General features: G+C 40.0%; 1 protein-coding gene and 1 long non-coding RNA gene across 2 annotated transcripts in view; one reads left to right on the top strand and one right to left on the bottom strand.

Annotated features, from left to right (window-relative positions):
• The window catches only part of LOC137049460 (uncharacterized), a 46,304-nt gene extending 45,804 nt beyond the window's left edge, over positions 1-500 (top strand). Inside the window, exon 4 of the long non-coding RNA XR_010899615.1 lies at positions 380-500. This is a non-coding gene — a long non-coding RNA (uncharacterized lncRNA). The remainder of the gene's footprint in view (positions 1-379) is intronic.
• The window catches only part of LOC137049459 (thyrotropin-releasing hormone-degrading ectoenzyme-like), a 164,880-nt gene extending 144,298 nt beyond the window's left edge, over positions 1-20,582 (bottom strand). The window contains exons 1-3 of the mRNA XM_067427978.1: positions 19,523-20,582; positions 14,481-14,754; positions 9,942-10,068 (exon numbers count right to left, since the gene is read on the bottom strand). Coding sequence (XP_067284079.1) covers positions 9,942-10,068; positions 14,481-14,754; positions 19,523-20,211 — 1,090 coding nt within the window. The 5' untranslated portion in view covers positions 20,212-20,582. The remainder of the gene's footprint in view (positions 1-9,941; positions 10,069-14,480; positions 14,755-19,522) is intronic.
• Positions 20,583-21,031: the final 449 nt, after the last annotated feature.

The following is a 21,031-nucleotide window of genomic DNA, read 5'->3' as shown; positions in this document are numbered from 1 at the left end:
ATAGGATTACATCACACTTTATTGAACAGTCCTCTGAGAGCCAGTTTGTCCAGATCTAATCCGCATTATAAAATCTGCCTTCTGCTATATTTGAGGACGGATTCTTGAGTTTTTCACTTTGCTCTGCTCACTGAGCCCCTCAAATCCCTCTTCACCGTCCGTCTGAGGGACTTTATCCTTAAAACCATTCAAAGAGGCCATAAATACTTAAATACCATCATCTTCCATCATTTCCATAGAGCTTCATATATCAGGACAAACAGACAGATGGCCATTAAACTACAGCTTCCTATGATGGGTAGATGTGTGGATAAATGAGGGATTTATAAAGGCACAGCTCTCTGTATTTTACCTGTATTTTTCTCTCTTTCTCTTACAGTTGATCCTAAATGTCCAATCAGCACGAGGCGCCAGCTGTCTGACGGCTGATGAATGAGTCTCCAGTGCAGCTCTGACTGAACCAGTGACAGCGTTACTTTCTCAGACAAATGACTCTGATCTACGGCACAAACTGAGGCTGAATTAAACCTGTAATAGGAATGAAAATGGGATTCTGCAATCAAACACAAAAGTGAGTGAAACTCCAAACACATTGACCATCACATACACACTATAAAACTGATTCTAGAGGCTGAAGTCTGGAGAGACGGCAGAACCGTGAGCCCTCCCCGTGTGACACTCGATTAACGTGAGGTCAAAATAATTAACACACTCAATAGGGTGTTTGCTCTTTAGTGTGCAGTCAATACAGCAAAGTTTCTCCCCTGAAATGTCTGTGTTGGGACGCATGAAACAGGTGGCTGTTCTGTTCCAGTGTCTAATGTCCTATACAAGGGGTGGTTCTGTGTTTTTTTCTAGGTTTTATGGGGCGCAGTATAACATTTCTTAATACTTTTTTTTTTAAACCCTGTATTTTTCTTATATTTGACTTTTATTCCACACCTCTGTCTCCACTCTCCTTTGAACGGCTCGTTTGCTTCCTGCTTCTATGAAGCCCATCCCTCTGAAAAACGCAATGGTCTTATATTGGTTAGATGGCCAAATGTAGTTTCATGTATTTTTATTGGCTGAAGTGCCAAGCACAGGTTCCCGGAAACACCACGCCCACAATTACTGGCAGAAGTCACACCTGCGGTGACTAGCAAGGTGTGACTTGGTGTGTCAAACACCCGAGAAGAAGCTTGTTGTAGTCCAAACCGGCCGTTTTTGTAGGCAATAAACTGCCATAACTTTAAAAGACCATATATCTGTTTGCATTGAACTCTTAGCGCTGTAACTTTGCAGATACTGTTTATGCTCAAGCATTACACACTAACTGAAGTTAAAAAAGTGAAATCGCATGCAACCACCCCTTTAAGTATTTTATTTTTATTATTTGGACATTATGGAAAGCAGCAGACCAGCACTAACCAGCACAAGGCAGTCTGAACTAGCTGGTTTATGTCCTGTTCAGGACGGCAAGAATGACTTGATCTTGAAAGTGAAGATCGGTACATTTGATTCAGACAGCAAGTGATGAGCATCTACAGCACATCTGCAGCACGGCCAGAATATCAGCCCTAATCATAGATAGGGATTATGGGAAAGACGCTCACACTGGGAAAAGATTGCACTGGACACCAAACTCAACTGACATCACAAACTGCCAGAAACATCACAGACGTGTTCCCCTGCTGTATGTGTTCAGTATATCCTGATGTCTGGATATCGCAACCATCAGCAAACTTCCCTTTTAATCTTTTTTGAAAGGAAACAGCAGAGTTCCTCCTTGCTGTTCTGAATCTCCATCTCTGCTCCAGTCTCAGCAGGAAGCGAACAAAAATGATGGGCAGGATCGATAAAGACCAGAGGCTGCAGATTTCAGAAACCGGCTGATAGATGAAGAGACACGAGGTCCGTGACATCGCCTTCGGCCTCCACAAAAAAAAAAGCAGAAAGAGCAAAACACCGCTCCAGCTTTCATCGTGCCTCGACTGGGCCAAACATACACACACACACACACACACAGACACAGCTGTGATTAAACGCACTAAATGTCAGTGTGTTTCTTTAAATACACGCTGGTGCTAGAGCTCTGAAAGCAGAAAATAAAGACTGAAGAACTCAACGCAACAAATGACAAGCGAGAAAAATGACAGTATATTGCAACGTTGTGGAAACCGTTTGGATCACTCTTCACACTGCGCTCTATTCACGAACCACACAGGAGACAATTAATCAATGAATTCAATGTACAAGGACATAATGCACTTAAGCATTACGTCACAAATTAGATTAGTAAGTATGTTTACAGTCAACATTTCTTTTGATATGGTCACTGAGCAATTATTATAGAAACTAAAATCATTAAAAAAAATTATTATAATAATGTTCAAGTTTCTTGAAATAAACATTAACTTAAATACAAAAAAACCTATTTATTTATACTATTACAGCTACTACCCAAAGCAACATTTCACTTAGTTTGACTTAAAGCTGTGGACCGTAATTTTTTTGGGTTAAATTTTTTAACTTTGGTTAAATTTTAAAAGCAAGTACATAACCAGCCAGTGTTCAAAACTATCTCCAAACAGTACAAACAGTAAGCTTGCAGTAATGAGTTATAATTTGTACTAGTAGATTTCCGCTGGAAATTGGAGCATGGCGCCATTCATCTTTGCTTCTTTACGTCACGTCTGTATACTTAAAGAAGGAATCTGGCTAGTAGTATCACATGTGAGGATGCTGCAGGTGGTGGATCATTTATAGCCTTTTCTCACAGCAGCTGGAATAATATAACGCATCATTTTGATGGCAGAATTTAATCCAGAAAAGTCCAAACGACAATCATTAGTGACCACTGCAGATTCAACCACGGTTAGGGTTACTACCTTCAATGTGGCAAAATAAAGGACACCCATTCATGACACCCAGACCTCTTTGCGAGTTTCTTTGTTCTGCTGAACACAAATGAAGATATTTTGAAGACCAGGCTGCTTTGGAGCTGCCTTGCTGCTTTTAAAAATACATTAAAGTTAATTTGAAATATTAATTAAGAAAACTGTAACAGGGCCTGTTGCAGCACGTTTTAGGTTTCTGTATTTTGTGAAAGGTACATACAATTCTGGCCCAAATATAAAGAAGCAAAATAATGCTGATAAAATATATAAAATAATTTAACATAAAAACACAAAAATGAATTCTATTAAATAATTATTATTAAATAAAATATATAATTCAGAAAGTGCCTATGATGTAGTAGCTTCTCACCAGACACATTTTCACTCTTGTGTTTTTGGATAACAACTGCTCTCGTTGTTATTTGTAGATAATGAAGGCTTCTAGCTCGTATTGAAATGCAAAACAAATCAAAGCTCATGAAATATTAATAGAGAAGCTGCAGACACCTGTACGTTTATTAGCACCATCCAAAAATGAACGTGACAGCTCATGTGATTCATGAGAGCGGGAGTGTCAAGCCGTCTCCTTTCATCATGTGACATTGTGTGATCTAATAAGTTTCTATGATAAACAGCAACATAAAGCAGACCCCGTCACACACTCTTATCGTATTAATGCATTGTGAATGAGCTCTCGCTTTGAGCGACTGGTAATGGAAAACACATAAAGGTCTCAGTCAGTGCTGGGATGTTATTCATTAAAATGTGAGGAAAGGGGAGTTAATAATGGTTGGATTTTTCATTTTATACCAGACGAATCGAGAAATGGAGATTTCTGTTTCTTCTGATGAGGATTATGAATTTGTGCTCTAATAAGGAGCGATCTATAAAGAAAATGAGCTCATCAATCATAATGGCACATTTTAAAATAACGGAAATGCTGTTAAAATGAATGAATTTCAACCTCCTTTTCTTGAAAAGAACACTATAAACAGTGTAGAAGAACTTGAAGGGTCAAAAGTCAGCTTTGAGAAACACTCTGCAAACGCTGTAAAAGTTTTTCCTCAGTGAAAGAAGAGGGATGGAGAGCGTCACTCTGTTAACATTCATCAGACATACAGCAGCTTTGTGATTCTTTTATAATGTGCCTCATTTTTCATCTCTAGTGAAATACCCTTCAGTTTTATGACCGTCACTTTCCCATCGATGGTGAAGCGCTTTCAAAACGCCCCCCGTCCAACCTTGATGATTAGTTTTAACGAATTCTAGAAGAGATTACCATCATCCTTGGGATTTTATGTATTAAGGGCTGACCCAGAGCATTCACACAGAGAGAGAGACAGCGATCAAAACACAAAAAAATAGAATTTAAAACATTTAAAAGTGCAGCTTATGCTTCAATTTTTGAAGAAGTATTGAGGGATGATGAGTAGATTTTTTGTGTGCCAGGATCGGGGAGGAAAGAGACTGAAAGAGCGAGCTAGAAAGAAATAAAAGAGTGAGATGAAGGAAACTAAAAGAGAAATGGCAGCGTCACAGTTGTAGTGATGATAAATAATGAGCTGGATCTGATCCCTGAGAACGGACGCTTTACATAATTCAGCCAAGATGAACTTGTTCCTGGATCAACATGCAGGAAGTTCAGAAGGAATAACCGCCAGTGAATGACTCTGGGATTTGATTGGTCTGATTAGCTGGCGATGCACTGGATCTCTTTCCAGTGTCCATCTTATCTCTCTCTCACATACACACACACACACACACACACACACACACACACACACACACACACACACACACACACACACACACACACACACACACACACACACACACACACACACACACACACACAACCTGCTGATCTTTCTGCAGCTTTAACAGCAAAGGAAGATGAACCCGTCCACATTTGTCACACATTCGTTTTCCTTTGGCATTCATCCGTATCTGTCACTCAGATGCCGCTGTCAGGCTCGGCCTCTTTTTGATAGATCATTGATCTCTCTCTGAGAAGCACTTACTGTAGATCAATATCTAAGAAAGATCACGTCCCTCTCAAAGGACGCGCTAAACGCTACTTCAAGCTCTCACGCTGTCTCTTTATTCTGACAAACAGATGATGTGCTTCATTATAGTCTTCAACTTCTGATATCGACTGTAGACTCGAACACAATTGCACCTGCAAATGCTGACTTATGACAGATTTATTTCTCCGTTCATTGGGACCTAAAGAGCGTCCTCACGACTACTCCCAGAAGCTTCCGACTTGATTCTTGCAGCTGAAGACACTTGTTGATGTAATGAAAGCTAAATGGATGAAGGGTGTTGTGGATGCAAACACACTCCGCTCTGATTCTTCATCTTATTATCATTCTGCACGTGACTCTTCACTGATGATGAAGCTTCTGGAGGCTTCTGCGTCAAAGCCATGAAACCGATTACTGATCATGATATGAAGGTATTAACCGCTACCTGACAACAAAGCTCATTTTCTCCTCTGGTTTGCATCATTCTTTAAAACCCTTTCCTGTCATTCATTTTTTACGCTCTTTGAGAGAGAATGAATGAAAGAGAGGAACAGAGGAAGAGTGTGCGGTGGCTCTTTGTCTCTCATTTGCCAGTGACAGTAAATGGCGGCTCTGATTAAGTTGCTCTAATTGAACTCTGCTTCAAATTTGGCAGGCGAACAATCGGCCATTTTAATGAATGGGTCGTGTTGAGGTTTGTGCCGTCGTTTCTTCTGAAAGAAATCGCTATGCCATTAGCGACAAATCACATGCCAAGAGCTGCAGATACAAAGAAATGTCTTTAAGTCAGAGAAGACAAACGGTCAAAAATCTTTCAACAGCTGTAACAAGCTTTTAAAACACATCTGTGCGCGGCGCTTCAAGGACTTGAGATGTGATCTGCTCCTGGCGTGCCGTCCTTAACCTGTACGCTCTGATTTCATTTCTCTGTGTTTTTCTCGTTTGCATGAGCAGAAAGACAGAATGTCCCTGTTTCGAGACCAGAGGGGCTGCAACTGCTGCAACACTCAACACACAGATGGTGTCTTTATGTAACGGACGCTTTAATTACGTCCACATCATTTCTCAAATCAAGCCGCACTTCACATTGAAACCATCTCGACCCCTCAGTTTAGCAGTGACAAGCAACATTTTGATCCGTAAACAAACGGTTTCTTTGCACAAGCAGCATCCTTGACGTGACATTTGAACAGCCAGACTTGAGCATCTTTTTAGCAGGCGACAAAATGAAGATCGTGAAAATCTCCAGCCTCAGGTTACACACGTTTGAAAATATTCTGTGAAACAATCCTGCAGGACGTCAATCAATAGAGCAGAAGGAATGAAAAACACTCATTAGTGGCACGCGGGATGTTGAGAGGATTAAAAAGATGCCAATCCTGTTCTGATACTGTCGGTCACATGAAAAAGCTTGGTTTACAAGATATTGATTATCTCGTATCCTGCACAGAACTTACAGCTGCATGAAGCATAAAGTCACTATTGAGCCAGTGTGTCATATGCTAACCCTTGTGAAAAGAACACTTAGCATACTTTTAAATAATATACTTTAAAAGAATAGACAGCCCTGTTGAAGCAACCAGCATATGCTGGTTAGCTGTGTTTTGAAGCATGGCAGCTGGTTTATGCTGGTCCTTAGTTGGCCATGAGCTGGTTTAAGCTGGTCAAGTGCTGGTTATACGTTGGTCCTGAACTGGAGCTAGTTTCGTATAACCAGCTGCCATGCTTCAAAACATACCTAACCAGCATATGGTGTTTTTTTTTTCAACAAGGAGTACCTAAAGGTGTACTTCAGCGCTGGGAAGATGAATCTGTATTTAAACTGGGTCATTAATGTAGTAGAAATGTGAAATTATTTTTTGAATTTAGTGCTTTCTATACTGAGAAAAGACAGAAAATGTATTTTTATCTCATTGGGATGAAAGACATTTACATTTACATTTAATCATTTAGCAGACGCTTTTATCCAAAGCGACTTACAAAAAAGGGTAGAGCAATAGAAGCAACGAAACAAACAAGGCCAACAACATGTAAGAGCTGTAAGAAATCTCAATCAATTAGCACAGTACACAATTTTTTTTTTTTTTATAGCCACCTACAACAAAAACTCACGTATGAAAAATACAGAACACTGGATTTTGATAGCTATGATAACAACCCATTAGGACTAAGGCTGTTGCCCCAGCTGTTGTCGTTAATGCGGATTCAGTGGCCCAATGGGTTGGTTTTGTATGGCATTCTAGCTAAACGCGCAGCAATAGCCATCGACAACAAAAACTCACGTACGCAAAATACAGAACACTGGATTTTGGTAGCTATGATAACTATGTAACATACCCGCCTGAAGGCACAAATCCGGATAAGAGACGTAGATATGATCAAGGAGTGTGCGCTTTTTGGTCGTTGCTGTGGTGATCAGTAAGTGCTATTCTGTATTGGTCAAGTGCAATTGGAAAAGTGCAATTGGAAAAGGTGTGTCTAATGCTGCGTTCACACCGCACAAGAATGGCGCGATTGGCGCGAGTGATTTACATGTTAAGTCAATGCAGAGACGCGAATAGGCATTCTGCGGCGCGATTCGCGCGAATGAGGCGGCGCGAATGGCGCGATTCGTGCGAATAAAGCGGCAATGATCACGCGAATTGAGCGTTTTGAACGCGTGATTCTCGCGAACCGAATCGCTCAAGTTGAAAAATCTGAACTTTGGCGGATATTCGCGCCGCGTTAACCAATGAGGAGCCTGCTACTGCTGTCACGTGGTGAAGTGACGGATGGGAAACCCATAAGGGAACCCCGAGGCCAGAGTAATTTAAAAATACTACTCTATTGTGTCACAAAATGTACTTTTAATAGTTTTTCAGGCGAGAATGTAGTTGTTTAAAGCTCAAATATGTGATTTATTTATTAAGAGAGCTCCTATTTGAAAATTTGATCTGGTGTTTTCGGAGGTGTGAGACCCAGGCGATCACCGGAGCTCAGCGCTCATCAACCCCGGTGAGAGCAGCCTTAACTCGGATAGTCTTTCTGCCGACTGCCGCTGCCTGGCAGAACCCCCTCCCATGACGCGAATTCGCGTCTGTTGTGTAGTGAATGTCACACGCGAATGAGCACTTTTTGTATAAAAAACACAGATTTGAGCATTAAACAACAATATTATCGCCTGAAAAAGTCTTCAAACTACGTTTTTGTCACACATTAACAGTAGTATTTTTTACAGAAAAGAAGTCAAGTGACCCAGTCAAAATGACTAGCAGAAACCCCTTCCATGACGCGAATTCGCGTCTGTTGTGTAGTGAATGTCACATGCGAATGAAGCGAATTTGACGCGCGAATGAAGCGAATGGATTCAAAATGTTAGCGCGATTTATTCGCGTCATTCGCGTGCGGTGTGAACGCAGCATTAAGATGTTTTTTAAAAATGGCTACAGACTCGGCAGCACGAATTGAGATCGGCAGGTCATTCCACCTGGTGGGAACGGTCCAGGAAAATGTCCGTGAGAGCGATTTCATGCCTCTTTGGGATGGAACCACGAGGCGCCCCTCATTCGCAGAACGCAAGACAATAATTCCCAGAATGCTTCGCTACCATACGAGGCCACTCCCAAAGCCACCGCTACTAGATTACTGGATCACTTTACCACTGCTTCAATATCATGGCACAATCATTCGAATATACTCCAGGGTTTTTACTGATAGAAAGCTAATCACTGAAGTAACCCTTTAAGTGCAAACTAAATGTTATGTTTTTTAACACTTAATTGCATGTTATTTACAAATAAATACAAATATATCATAGCTTACATTTATATTAATGGGATAATTCACCTAGAAATTTAAATTTTGCCATCATTAATTCAACCTCAAGTTGTTTGAAACCTGTATGGATTTCTGTCTTCTGCTGAGCATGAAAGAATATAATTTTTTCATACTATGGAAGTCAGTGGGGCCCATCAACTGTTTGGTTACGCATATTCTTCAAAATATCTAATTTTGTGTTCAAAAGAAGAAATAAATTGATACAGGTTTGCAAGCAATAGCAAACCATAATTATCCAACCATACAGTCAATTCCCAAAATCAAGTCCCCTACATTATTTTCTTGTTTCTAGAAGCCGTTTTGCTCATAATATAACACAAAAGAAAAAGAAAACACTATTACAACTTTTTCATGCCCATTATAAGCACTCTTCTTTTTCACAAGGTAATGCATGCTTACATTACATTACCAAAGATGCTACATTTTCCTCATTACCACTTCTTATTTTAGATTTATCTGTAGATTTAGTTACGGATTTAAAGTCCCTGATGGAATATCCATCTTAAACCATCGCTGTGCTTTAGAAATATATTAGCTGGTCTAGGATGGTCATTAGCTGTTGCAAACTAGCAGACCGACTGCCATGTTCCTTAACACACAGCTAATAGCTTAAGCTGGATTTACCAGAAGGTGAAAATGAGAAGGAAAGAAATTCAGAAAGAAAATCATTGAGATGTAGTATGTGTGTGAATATTGAGAGGGTCTTAACCTTATTAGCAAACAGAGCAAATGCTTCCCAGAGAGCGTTTAAGAGAGTAACATGATTAATATTACATGCAAACACACACATTTAGAGAGGAAGTGAGCAGGCGGGGGAAGAGAGCAACAGACAGAGGCCCAGAGAGATTGATAGCTATATTCAAATGAATACAGAGAGCTGACAGGAACCCAATGGAGCGAGACAGTCCACCACAACCACACTACATATACAGTACCACACATATCATGGTGTGTGTGTGTGTGTGTGTGTGTGCTCTAATTCCCAAGACCAAACACCACAAACAGCCTAGAATGCTTTTGGGATCCACAAATGCAAGAACCGAGTTGCTGTCGACACTCCTTCACCTCTTGACACGAGCACAAAGCAGGAAGTCACAAAGAACCAGCTGGCAGTACAAATGGAACTATGAAAAATCACTCGCTTTCCCGTGAGATGAACATTTATTGCCCGTTCCACTGCAGCCAGACAAAGCTGAAGGCATTTCACCGCCAGTCTTACCTAATTTAGGGAGGGAATATTTGACTTTGAAGTAATCCTGGTAAAACGGCAGGAGTCTCTTGGTGATGTGCAGAGCGTAGTCCCCCGATCCGCTCTGGATGGCGTCAGGCCTGGCGTACAGCCGAATCTGCATCAACACAACATCGGAAGAGAGGGAGGACAAAAGTCAAATTGTGCCAGGTGCTGAATGAACACTTGTACGGCTCTGGTTTATTCCTAACCTGAATTCCCTCAAAGGATAACTGTTCGGGATTTGAAAGACTAATCTTTGGAGAATATGTCTGCCAAATGCCAAAATCTGGCTTGGGAATTTTTGAGTGCACCCGTCATCCAGGATGTAAAACATACGAAGATATTATTGTCACTACAGCATGACAGAAATCATTCCTTTTCTTTAGAGAACCAGTTTTGAACAGGCAGACCAACCATGAGGTCCAAAATTATTAAACAAACAATGCTAAATGAACAACTAGCACCCATAATCCTGAAGAAAGTTCCAAAAGTAAAGTAGTTTTATTTAAAAAAAAATGTCATAACTGGACATTTCAGGGAAAAATATGTGTATATGAAAAATTAAATATGTATCAGTAAACGAGAATGTATTTTTAAATCATTGATTGTGATGTTGGTTTAAAGCATAACTGAATAATGTGTTGTAATACGTGAAATATGAAAAAGAATGGTAAACATACTTTCAAAATCACAAGGCCATTGAAAAAAAAACTGACAATTAGCTATTGTGCTCTGCTGGAGTCATGACTTCTTTAAATGACCTGCACTTTTAATAAAACTCTGTGTTATTGAACTGCAGCCAGTGAAAAATTTTACCAGTATAGGATTATTTCCATCCATTTTAAAGCTGTATTCATTAAACTGGGGTTTTAGACATTTGTCTTTAGAAACAAATTAGATTTCCAGGAAAACAAAAAGACAAAACATTTGCATTATTGCAAAATCCTTTATTCTGTATTTATGGTTTTATGTTTGTGACAGAGAGAAAGAGAGAGTGAGGAGAGAACAAGTCTAAAAGGGAAAGTGTGTGAGGTGTGGCTCTGTGGGAAATGTATTCTCACAGTAAAAATGATCTTGGTCTCTTTTAGCCGAAGGCTGATGAACAGCACAGCTTTCTGAACGAACATCCATCTACTCAGAATGAATGTCCTCCTACACTAACAGAGTTACTGAGCAAAACAAGCAAGAGGAAAGCCTTTGTTTCAGAGCCTGGCAGCAATGCACATTGAATTATGTGTTGTTTACCTCACATGTTGCAACTGTATCGATCAGCTACTGTCTGATATATGTCTGATTTAAAGATGAATGGACGCCACTTAGGGCTGTGGAAATGATTCTAAGCTCAATCAGATCAATGTGACTTTAAAACAACCTGTAATTAGACAAAGCATTCAGGTTGACAATCAAGAGAAGCTTTATTAATCAGACATTGTGGAGATCGTTCAATCCGACTCCAGTGCGGACTGCTTTGTTTGTTTGTTTGTTTGTTTGTTTGGTTTTATTGAAGGCAGCTTGACAGAGACTTAAATGAGGTTAATTGAACTCAAATAGTGAGTCTCTCAATGAGCGTCTGCTCAACATTGATCCACTAAAAAGCTCTTTCTGATGAAAAGATGAAGCTCAGAAGATGACAAGGAGCTCTTGACCTGATTAACAACCTGTTGAGCTATTCTACTATATATGTCTGTATACGAGAGATACTTCAGGCGCTTCACAAATTCATTCCTATAAAGGTTCAAACTGTGCCATAGAAATGAACGTGTAAAAATTGTACAGCTTGTGATGTTTAGACGAGTCAGAATGGTTTACCAGCACCAAAACAGCATTAATCAGGATTGACATTCATGCTGGCATAAGCTGGTATTTTAACTTTAAAACCTACATAGACGTTTCAAGGCATTTGTATTCCACTGCTAAAATCATCATTTTGTCAATTAAATGCAGTAAACAAGCTTTTCTGATCAGGCTGGGTAATTTTATGAATACGTAATGAGCATAGTATAGTGGTGTTGAATGTTGATTAGATATCACAAGAACATTTGTCATTTTAATGATACGATAAATAAAAACGGACTGACACTAAACCAGGGGATTTAATAACGGCTGCTACAGTGTTATGAATGGAATATAATGCTTTGAGACAGTCAAATAACCAGTTTTTATAACAAACAACTATTATAAGACAGAAGACACCAGGTAAAAAATTATGTCTGGTCAGAAACATGTCTGTTGAGCATTAGTATTTATTTGTGTGAGAAATTATGATGCCTCAAATTCTGAATTAAGTATTTGTTTTTGTATTATATAAATATACATTGTAGAGAGAGTCTAGATTATGACCAGTTATGTATGTATGGATGGATGGATGGATGGATGGATGGATGGATGGATGGATGGATGGATGGATGGATGGATGGATGGATGGATGGATGGATTGACTAAGCAATCTGTAGTTTAATCACAGAAAGTTCTCAAAAAATATCTTTGACATTATTACTCCTTTTAACATGCACATCAATATGCTAAATTTTAGGGAAAGATGAATCACTCAGCTCCAGATTCTATAATTCTATAACTGCATCAATAACTGTATATACTTCATTAATTCATGGTTTTATAAAGTTAAAATTCATGGTTAATTCACCACCACCATCTACAGCATTAAAACACATAACACACAATGCTCACACAACTGCTGCCGGCTCTGCCGTGATCTTTACACGTGTGTGTGGCAGATCAGTGTTTCCCCATAAACCCAGAGTAATAAATCCACTCTGCTCTCCAACGTTCCTCTCCCACGATCTTTCCTCTCGCCGAATCTGTATGATGAATGGAGCGAGGGGGCTACCCTGCCGCTTTAATGTGATTGATGGGGGAAGCTAGCAGGCGGCTAACCGCTACAAGCCACAGTGTGGGTATAAATGCCCCATATAGAGGCACACACTACAGTCAGCATGGCAGAGATGATTTGATATAAAGGAGAGCACGGTCATGCTGAAGGAGATAGATTAATTACACTAATATGAGGAGGAGGCCGGCCAAGGGCACACAGCAGAAGCCCTCAGGAAGTGTCTAATATGACAGCAGGACTTTGACTGAACGTGATATCCGTAACGCAGATCACAAGAAGAAGCATGACAGATGAAGCTGCTTAGAATGTGAGGATTCAGTGTCATAAAAAAACATTTAAGGGGATGTGGTGAAAGTGATGCAACACACACTTTACATTATCTTAATGGCTACGGTTCACATCAAACAAGTTCCTGTATGTTATATAAAACCTGGAAGAGTTTGTCATGAATACAATCCTGGTCATAAACATAAGTGGACACCAGTTGCACACATGTCTGCTACTCTTTTAGTGGGCACGGATATGACTGTGGACTCTGGACTGATGTTAATAGAGACAACCATTTCCAATATCCATTGTGTAACCATTATATGTTGAATATAGCAATATAAACCTATATAAATATATGGAGATAATATATATAATATATGGATATAATATATATAAAGTTTGGACACATTACTATTTAATATTTTTGAAAGAAATTTCTTCTGCATCATCAAAAATACAGAAACATTTTTTTTAATATTGTGATATATATTATTACAATTTAAAATATTTGGTTTTCAATTTATTATACTTTAAAGTATCATTTATTTCTGTGATGCAAAGCTGAATTTTCAGGATCGTTACTATACGTTACTCATGGTCCTTAAACCAGAGTCCTCCAGACTCTGAGATCCGATTTCCAAAGGTAATGCACAATTTACTTGCATCAGAGAACATATCTTTGGACCACTCAGCAGCAGTCCAGTCCTTTTTGTCTTGAGCCCAGGTGACATTTTTCTGACGCTATCTGTTGTTCAAGAGTGGCTTGACACAAGGAATGCGGCAGCTGAAACCTACAGTATGTCTTGCATAAGTCTGTGTAGTGGTTCTTGAAAGCACTGACTCCAGCTGCAGTCCACCTTTTGTGAATCTCCCCCACATTTTTGAATGGGTTTTATTTCACAATCCTCTCCAGGGTGCGGTTATCCCTATTGATTGTACACATTTTTTTTTCCTACAACTTTCTCTCTATTAATGTGCTTGGACACAGAGCTCTTTGAACAGCCAGCCTCTTTTACAATGACCTTTTGTGTCTTGTCAATGGTCGTCTTTTGGACAAATGTCAAGTCAGCAGTCTTCCCCATGATTGTATATATATTTTTCTTTTTTTTTTGCTCAGTCAAGTATATGTTCTGTATATGTTCCGATTCTCTCGGCTCATTTGCCATTTTGGATGGACTTTAATACTGAGCTGAGTGCAGTGCATTCTAGGATTGCCTTGACTTTGAAGCTTACATGATAATTTGGCAGATGAGGCAGAAAATCTTCTAGAATAGCTTTCATTTCAGAAGCGCATCTGTGATGATGCTTTAAAATGCTGCTTTCTGGGTTTAGAAAATAGTTCAAATAATAAAATCTCAGTATACTGTTCATACACTTGAGTTTTGGGGGCTGAAAACGCGACTCACCACGACTCCATTGTCTGTAACTGCTTCTCTGTAGGTGAAGTTGCACACGGCCCAGGCCAGGTAGTACGTGGACATGCGGGGCGTCCTGGAGAAATGATTGGTCACCCATCCGTCCTCGTCCGACGTTGATGCCTCCACTGGCATGTTGGACAGCGACTGATACGAGCTCTCGTGTTTCAGACTCACTCTGAATGTGGCTTTATAGATGGGCTCGTCGAAACACGGGAAGGCCTTTCTAGCGTGAGTCGGGGAGAACTGTGTCACCGCAAGATACCTGCAGAATAAAAACACGAGAGAGGTAAGATGAAAGAAAACGCTGCTGAAATATGTGCTATTTAACTAGTCCAGGAGTCATTTCACCTTAACTTCATTACACTGGTTGTCACATGATTTCCTGAATGTAAATTAGCTCTGTCTGCCATCGCTGTGTATTTGTATCACACTAATGAGCTTCCTGGAGTGAAGATGGACAAAACTGAGCTGTTCAACCACAGCAACTAAATCACATCAATGTTCGACATACCATAAGAGATACTAATGATATATCTGATATCCGTAAAGATGAACCCATCTGTGACAGCACAACGTCAACAAATTGACGAAGGCAAGACAAAAATAAAAAGCTGTCAGACTGATCTTACATGTTGTAGGATTGGTGAATTTTAAGTGAAGCATTAATAATCTACATACAGACACATCTAGGGCATCAGAATCAGAAGTGAGTCTGAATATCAAAGTACAGAATCCAGTTAGAGAGCGGGGAAGAAGTGATCTGCATTCCAGACAGCCACATTAACGGATATTAAAGCTCGTTTCAAACCTCACGGGGACCTTTGCCTTCGCCACCCACAGCATGACCAGCAGACGGGGGGAGGAGGGCTGTTCGGCTCGCTCCTGCGTTTCTGTCACAACTTTTTACTCTCATTAGTAGCTTTTCATGACATAACAATCTATAACGAGTCTATTATGTGCCATCTGTTTACCTCCTCTTCATATAATTCACATTTATAGATGCTGGTACCTTTTAAGCATCTTGACACTATTTAAAGATGACAGAGGAGACCCAGGCAGGAGGTGATGAGAAATCAGACACAGGAGGAGATTCTACAGGGATGCCAGAGTGAAAATCCCTGCAGTGAAACACATGGAGGTGTTTGAGTTTGCTGGAGAGGTTTTATACCTCGAAGAAGAGTGTGAAGAGGAGGAGGGAAAAAGTGTTAAATCTCTGAAAAGCCCAGACAATCAGATCAGAACGACTCTGTGCCCACGTCTAATAAACTATAAACGCAAGTATTTTCTCAATCATGCGAGATCCCCGCCGTTCACTGTTCATGAATACACGAGCAGCCAGCAGGAGCTGATTACTCTAAACTCAACGATCTTCACAGCCTGTGGAGCGGAGAGCTTCTGTCTGAACATTATCATATACTGAGTTTATCTCAAAGGTGCTCTTCAATGGATATATCAAGAGCTCACAATAGAGTTTAAAGAATCGCCTTGAGTCCTTAACATGCTGTGTTTACAGCTGAAAGCAAGTAGAAGATTCAACACTTATTGGAAAGACAAGAAGCAACTGGTGGACAGACAAACGGTTTATGAAGTGTGTCCATAAAAGCCAAGCCTTCAGGGTAAAACGAGGCTTTAACATGTCTCAGATACAGGAAAACCCGGGGCAAAGATTCAGACATGAGCCATTCTCTCAGAGGACAAAGAGTCAGAAGACAGAAAACAAGAGCAAGAAGTTGATATTCAGTGCTGTCTAACTGAAATCACTGTGAATATGAGGCAGTGTAAAACTACAGCCAACACACAAATGAGCTTCTGATAATCAACACTGGATTTTAAAGAGTTATTTAAGATTATAACTACTGATCTGAAGATTTTCAAACATAAAAATGGGTTGTCTTGGTATAAACAGAAGCTCATATGATATGAACTGAACACCTTAATGTTGATCATATTGAGGTATTATGGTAGTAACCGCATAAATAGTTTATGTATGTTAATCTAACTTTGTGGGTGTATGAAAGTTTATCACTGTGCTGGAAAACTTCCTATGATTACGTGTGAGTCTCAGTGTCTGACAGTAAATGAGTCATTGTGTGCAGCGTCAGACACCCAGAGGTTACAATAGCGTTCAGATCTGTGTGACCTCTGACCTCCCTGAACACTGACGATCAATTACTGTCTGAGTATAAAAATACATGCAGATAATTATTCTAGACTAGGAGTTACAGGTGAACTGCCTAACCTTGAAGGGTTAGTTCACCCAAAAATTGAAAATGCTGTCATTAATTAATCACCCTCATGCCATTCCAGACCCATAAGACCTGAAGTTCATCTTCGGAACACAAATGAAGATATTTTTTGTTGAAATCTGATGGCTCAGAAAAGCCTCATTTGACACCAATGTCATTTTCTCTCTCCAGACCCATAAAAGGCACTAAAGACGTCGTTACAAAGCCCATCTCACTACAGTGGCTCTACAATCATTTTATGAAGCAACGAGAATAGTTTTTGTGTGCAAAACAACAACAACTAAATAACGACTTGTATAGAGATGGCTGATTTCAAAACACTGCTTTGTGAATCTTCGTACCGTTATGAATCAGTGTATCGAATCAGCGGTTCGGATTGCAGAAAGTCACGTGATTTCATTAGTTTGGCGGTCTGACACGATACGAATCATGATTCGATACGCTGATTCATTAAGCTCCGAGGCTTCAGGAAGAAGTGTTTTGAAATTGCCCATCGCTATATAAGTTGTTATTTCTTTTCTTTTTTTCGCACAAAAAATATTCTTGTCGCTTCATAAAATTATTGTAGAGCCACTGTAGTATAACGACGTCTTTAGTGCTTTTTATGGGTCTTGAGAGAGGAAATGACATTGGTGTCAATGTATGGAGCCAGATCAGTATCAATAATAATACATTTACAAAACCAAATTCATAAATGCACAGCACAATTCCCATTTATAAAACCGGATTCGTAAATTCAAAGCACACAAGTAAAAGCATAAATATTCCCTAAAATGCTCACACAAATGCATCTTACCTAAATTAATAAATTAATACAATGAGTGACTAAATTTGTGTTAAGTATAAACTATTAGTACTACATATGTTAATGTAGTTTAATAAAATGAGCAACAACCAGAGGTCAGCCCTACAGGTAAGATGAAATGTAAAAAGTGTTAGTAATAAGCTGAACATTCAGAGCTACAGAAATATTGTAACCTGTGACTAGCCTATGACAAACTATAAAGAGATCTAAAAAGACCACTTAATCTATTACTCTCACTATACAGTTATAATATTGTTTTATATTAAAGTCATTTTTCAAAGATAACATGAATAAACAGGGTATGTGCAACTTTGGTGAATAAGACAGGAGGCTAACTGGGTAGCTGTATTTTGTGCAAACAACATAAATCATAATTTTGTAAAAAATTTAATCAGGTGCTAGAAAACGTGTACCCATTAAAATGTCTACATAAAGGACATGAAACAACCGATCACGAAAGAATGCACAGAACAAGCGCAGAACTGAGCTTCTTGAGTCTATTCTGTGAGGAGCGTTTTGATTGGTGGATTAAAAGCTCACCATGATTGGCTAAACAGAACATCCTCCAAAAAAATATATTTACGAATCTTAACCTGCCAGGAAGGTCTCAAAAATCCCACACACAAATTCAAAGCAGTCCACACGTGTGACCATTTGCAAATGCAGATTCAACAATCCATAAATACATGCAACATCTTTCATAAATGCGTGATGGAAATTAATTTAAGAACTTGATATATACATTGCCTTATATGTAAAGATTTTTTATTTATTTAGGTAAGATGCATTTGTGTGAGCATTTAGGGAAATATGTATGCTTTTACATGTGCGTTTATGAATTGTGTTTTGAATTCACAAATTAGATTTTATAAATGTGAATTGTGCTGTGCATTTATGAATTTTGTTTTGTAAATGTATTAATATTGAGGCTGATCTGGCTCCATATCAATGGAGGCTTTTCTGAGCCATCAGATTTCAACAAAAATATCTTCAAATGTGTTATAAAGGTGAACAAAATGGTTTCTTATGGGTGTCGAACAACATGAGGGTAAGTAATGAATGACAGAATTTTTATTTTTGGGTGAACTAACCCTTTAACTAAAGCCTGGATTTAAAGCTGACAATATTATGAATGAAGAACCAGAGATTGTTGTTTCTTTTGGCATACGCTGTAATAATATTTGGAAAGCAGCATTTATCTCCATGATGTACTTTACACTTTACTGACATTCATTTGCACATCACACGCCACTGTGGACAGATCAACACAAATTAAAACCAACCTCAAAAACTTTTGCATGGCAACCATATTTTCAACATTAATACAATAGTTACTACTGCCATTAACCTCCATTTATATCTCATGTTCATTTAATGTTTGTTTTTTTTAAAGTGAGCATTACTATTGAATCTATTATAGTTTGATGCAAACCATATAAATACTAGTTAGGATAATACATCACGGGATATTATTAGACTACTGCAAAATAGGGATTTGTTGGGGTTGTAAGATATGCCAATAAACATCTACAAATCAATATCAGACAGCATCGTCATAACAAAGTTCGCAATACAGCTGCTGCAGTAAAACTGCTAAATTGAGGACCATAAGATTGCAGCTTTTACATTTAAATGACATCATATTTATTATAATTTTACAGTAACATAAGCTTTATGGTATTTTGGTTACTGTAAACATTTCTGTTACCGCAAATAATTATCCAAAAAAAGGCTTCATTTTGCATATGATTGAACTTAAGGCAGCATCAGTAGTTCCCATGATCAGGGTGACGATTGTAGGGCCCCCGGCCTTAGGAGGGCATTCAACAACCTGTACCGGGGACCTGGATACCCGGATACCCAAGCAAAGACCCTGCCCATGGTAACATCTGAACATTATATCAACCATCAACACCTGATCAACGGATGAAAGGCTTTTTTTTTTTTTTTTTTTTTTTTTTAGACAGAAGCGCTTTTACCTTCTTTCTCCATTCAGCACGTATGAGCTGCGGAAGAAGCCCAAGAGCTCGTGCTCGGTGTGCGCGTGAAAAGTGATGTTGATCTTGTATGTTCTGAGGGGCTTCATCTCTCTGTGCAACGCGATCACAAACACCTGCTTGGGCTGGTAGTGGAAGCGGCGCTGGATCCTCATGACGCCCGCTTTCTTACTGTCCGAGTACACCAGCACTTTCTCCACCTCCAGCCGGTCCGTGTGCAGCACGATCAACTTCGTGGAGTTGACGCATTCGAACTCAATGTTCACCTCGCCGGAGAAGGTGAAGTTCTCCATGTACACGGACAGTCGGAGGTCGTAGTGGCGAGGGCGCAGGGTGGCCGGTAAGCGCAGATGTCTCCAGGGCTGCTGGCCGTCCTCTGTGTCTCTGTGACTGATGTTCCCGTCCCGGGACTGTTTCCACTTACTGTTGCTGGAGCCGTTCGCGGCCAGAGCCCCGCTGCTCTCCGCGGCGCATCTCTCGAAGCTGACGCTGAGCGTGATGGCGATGGCCGTGACGATGATGAGGGTGAGGATGGAGATGGCGAAGCCCAGCACCAGCCTCTTATTAACAGTGATGTGCTGTTCGGTCGTCCGGGGCCGGACCACCACGCTGTCGGCCCACTGGTCGGACAGAGCCCGTCCGTTCCTCATGCTCGCGTCCTCGATCCCCATTATATGCCGACTCTGATGTGTTTTATATTCATGATCAGCCTCCGTTCATGCGGCGCAGCTTCGAACTGCGAGCGGGCCGGTTTAAAGACGAGAAACGAGGAAAAGATCCCGCGAAACGCGCAAAGCGTAGAGTAGAATAGAGAACTGATGATCGATGATCTCGAGACTAGACTGCTGTGAAGCAGAAGTTCGTTCGGTCAGATGCTGGAGCTCATCGAGTCCTTCCGCTCATCCATTCCTCCTCTGACATCAGTCTGATGTGGGTGAAGGTCCAGCACCTGCTTCCTGATCAATCTCTCTCTTCTCTCTGTTCATTTCTCCTGCCTCCTTCATCATCATCATCATCCCTGTTTCTCTCGCTCTCTGATGCATCCTCTCTTTCAGCCAGTGGGCTGTGCGCTCTCTCTCTCTCTCTCTCTCTCTCTCTCTCTCTCTCTCTCTCTCTCTCTCTCTCTCTCTCTCTCTCTCTCTCTCTCGCTCGCTCGCTCGCTCGCTCAAATTAAGTCCAGTAATTCTGTCGACATGTAATGTTCAGTTAAACCACATTTAATTAAACAGTGAAATATTAAGACAGGCTGATGTGGCTCTCTCCTCTTTCACAAATCAAAATTGCTGCAGTTGCATGAATATAAAACAGAATAATAGAACTTACAGATGAGACATGTACATGTCAAAATATTACAGGGACGCTATTTTCAACAGTGTTTATTACACATCGCACGAAACAGAACATGTCTGTTGTGTATTTTCACAACAAAAGCGTGAAATGGAGGTGCGATTATTAATCAAATAAACTGTTGATGTTGTGTGGGGCAGTCAA

Source organism: Pseudorasbora parva, chromosome 20 (genome assembly GCF_024679245.1).
Source record: "Pseudorasbora parva isolate DD20220531a chromosome 20, ASM2467924v1, whole genome shotgun sequence".
Lineage (NCBI taxonomy): Eukaryota > Metazoa > Chordata > Actinopteri > Cypriniformes > Gobionidae > Pseudorasbora > Pseudorasbora parva.
Note: the sequence above shows the minus strand (reverse complement) of the source record. Positions and strands in the feature narration are given on the sequence as shown.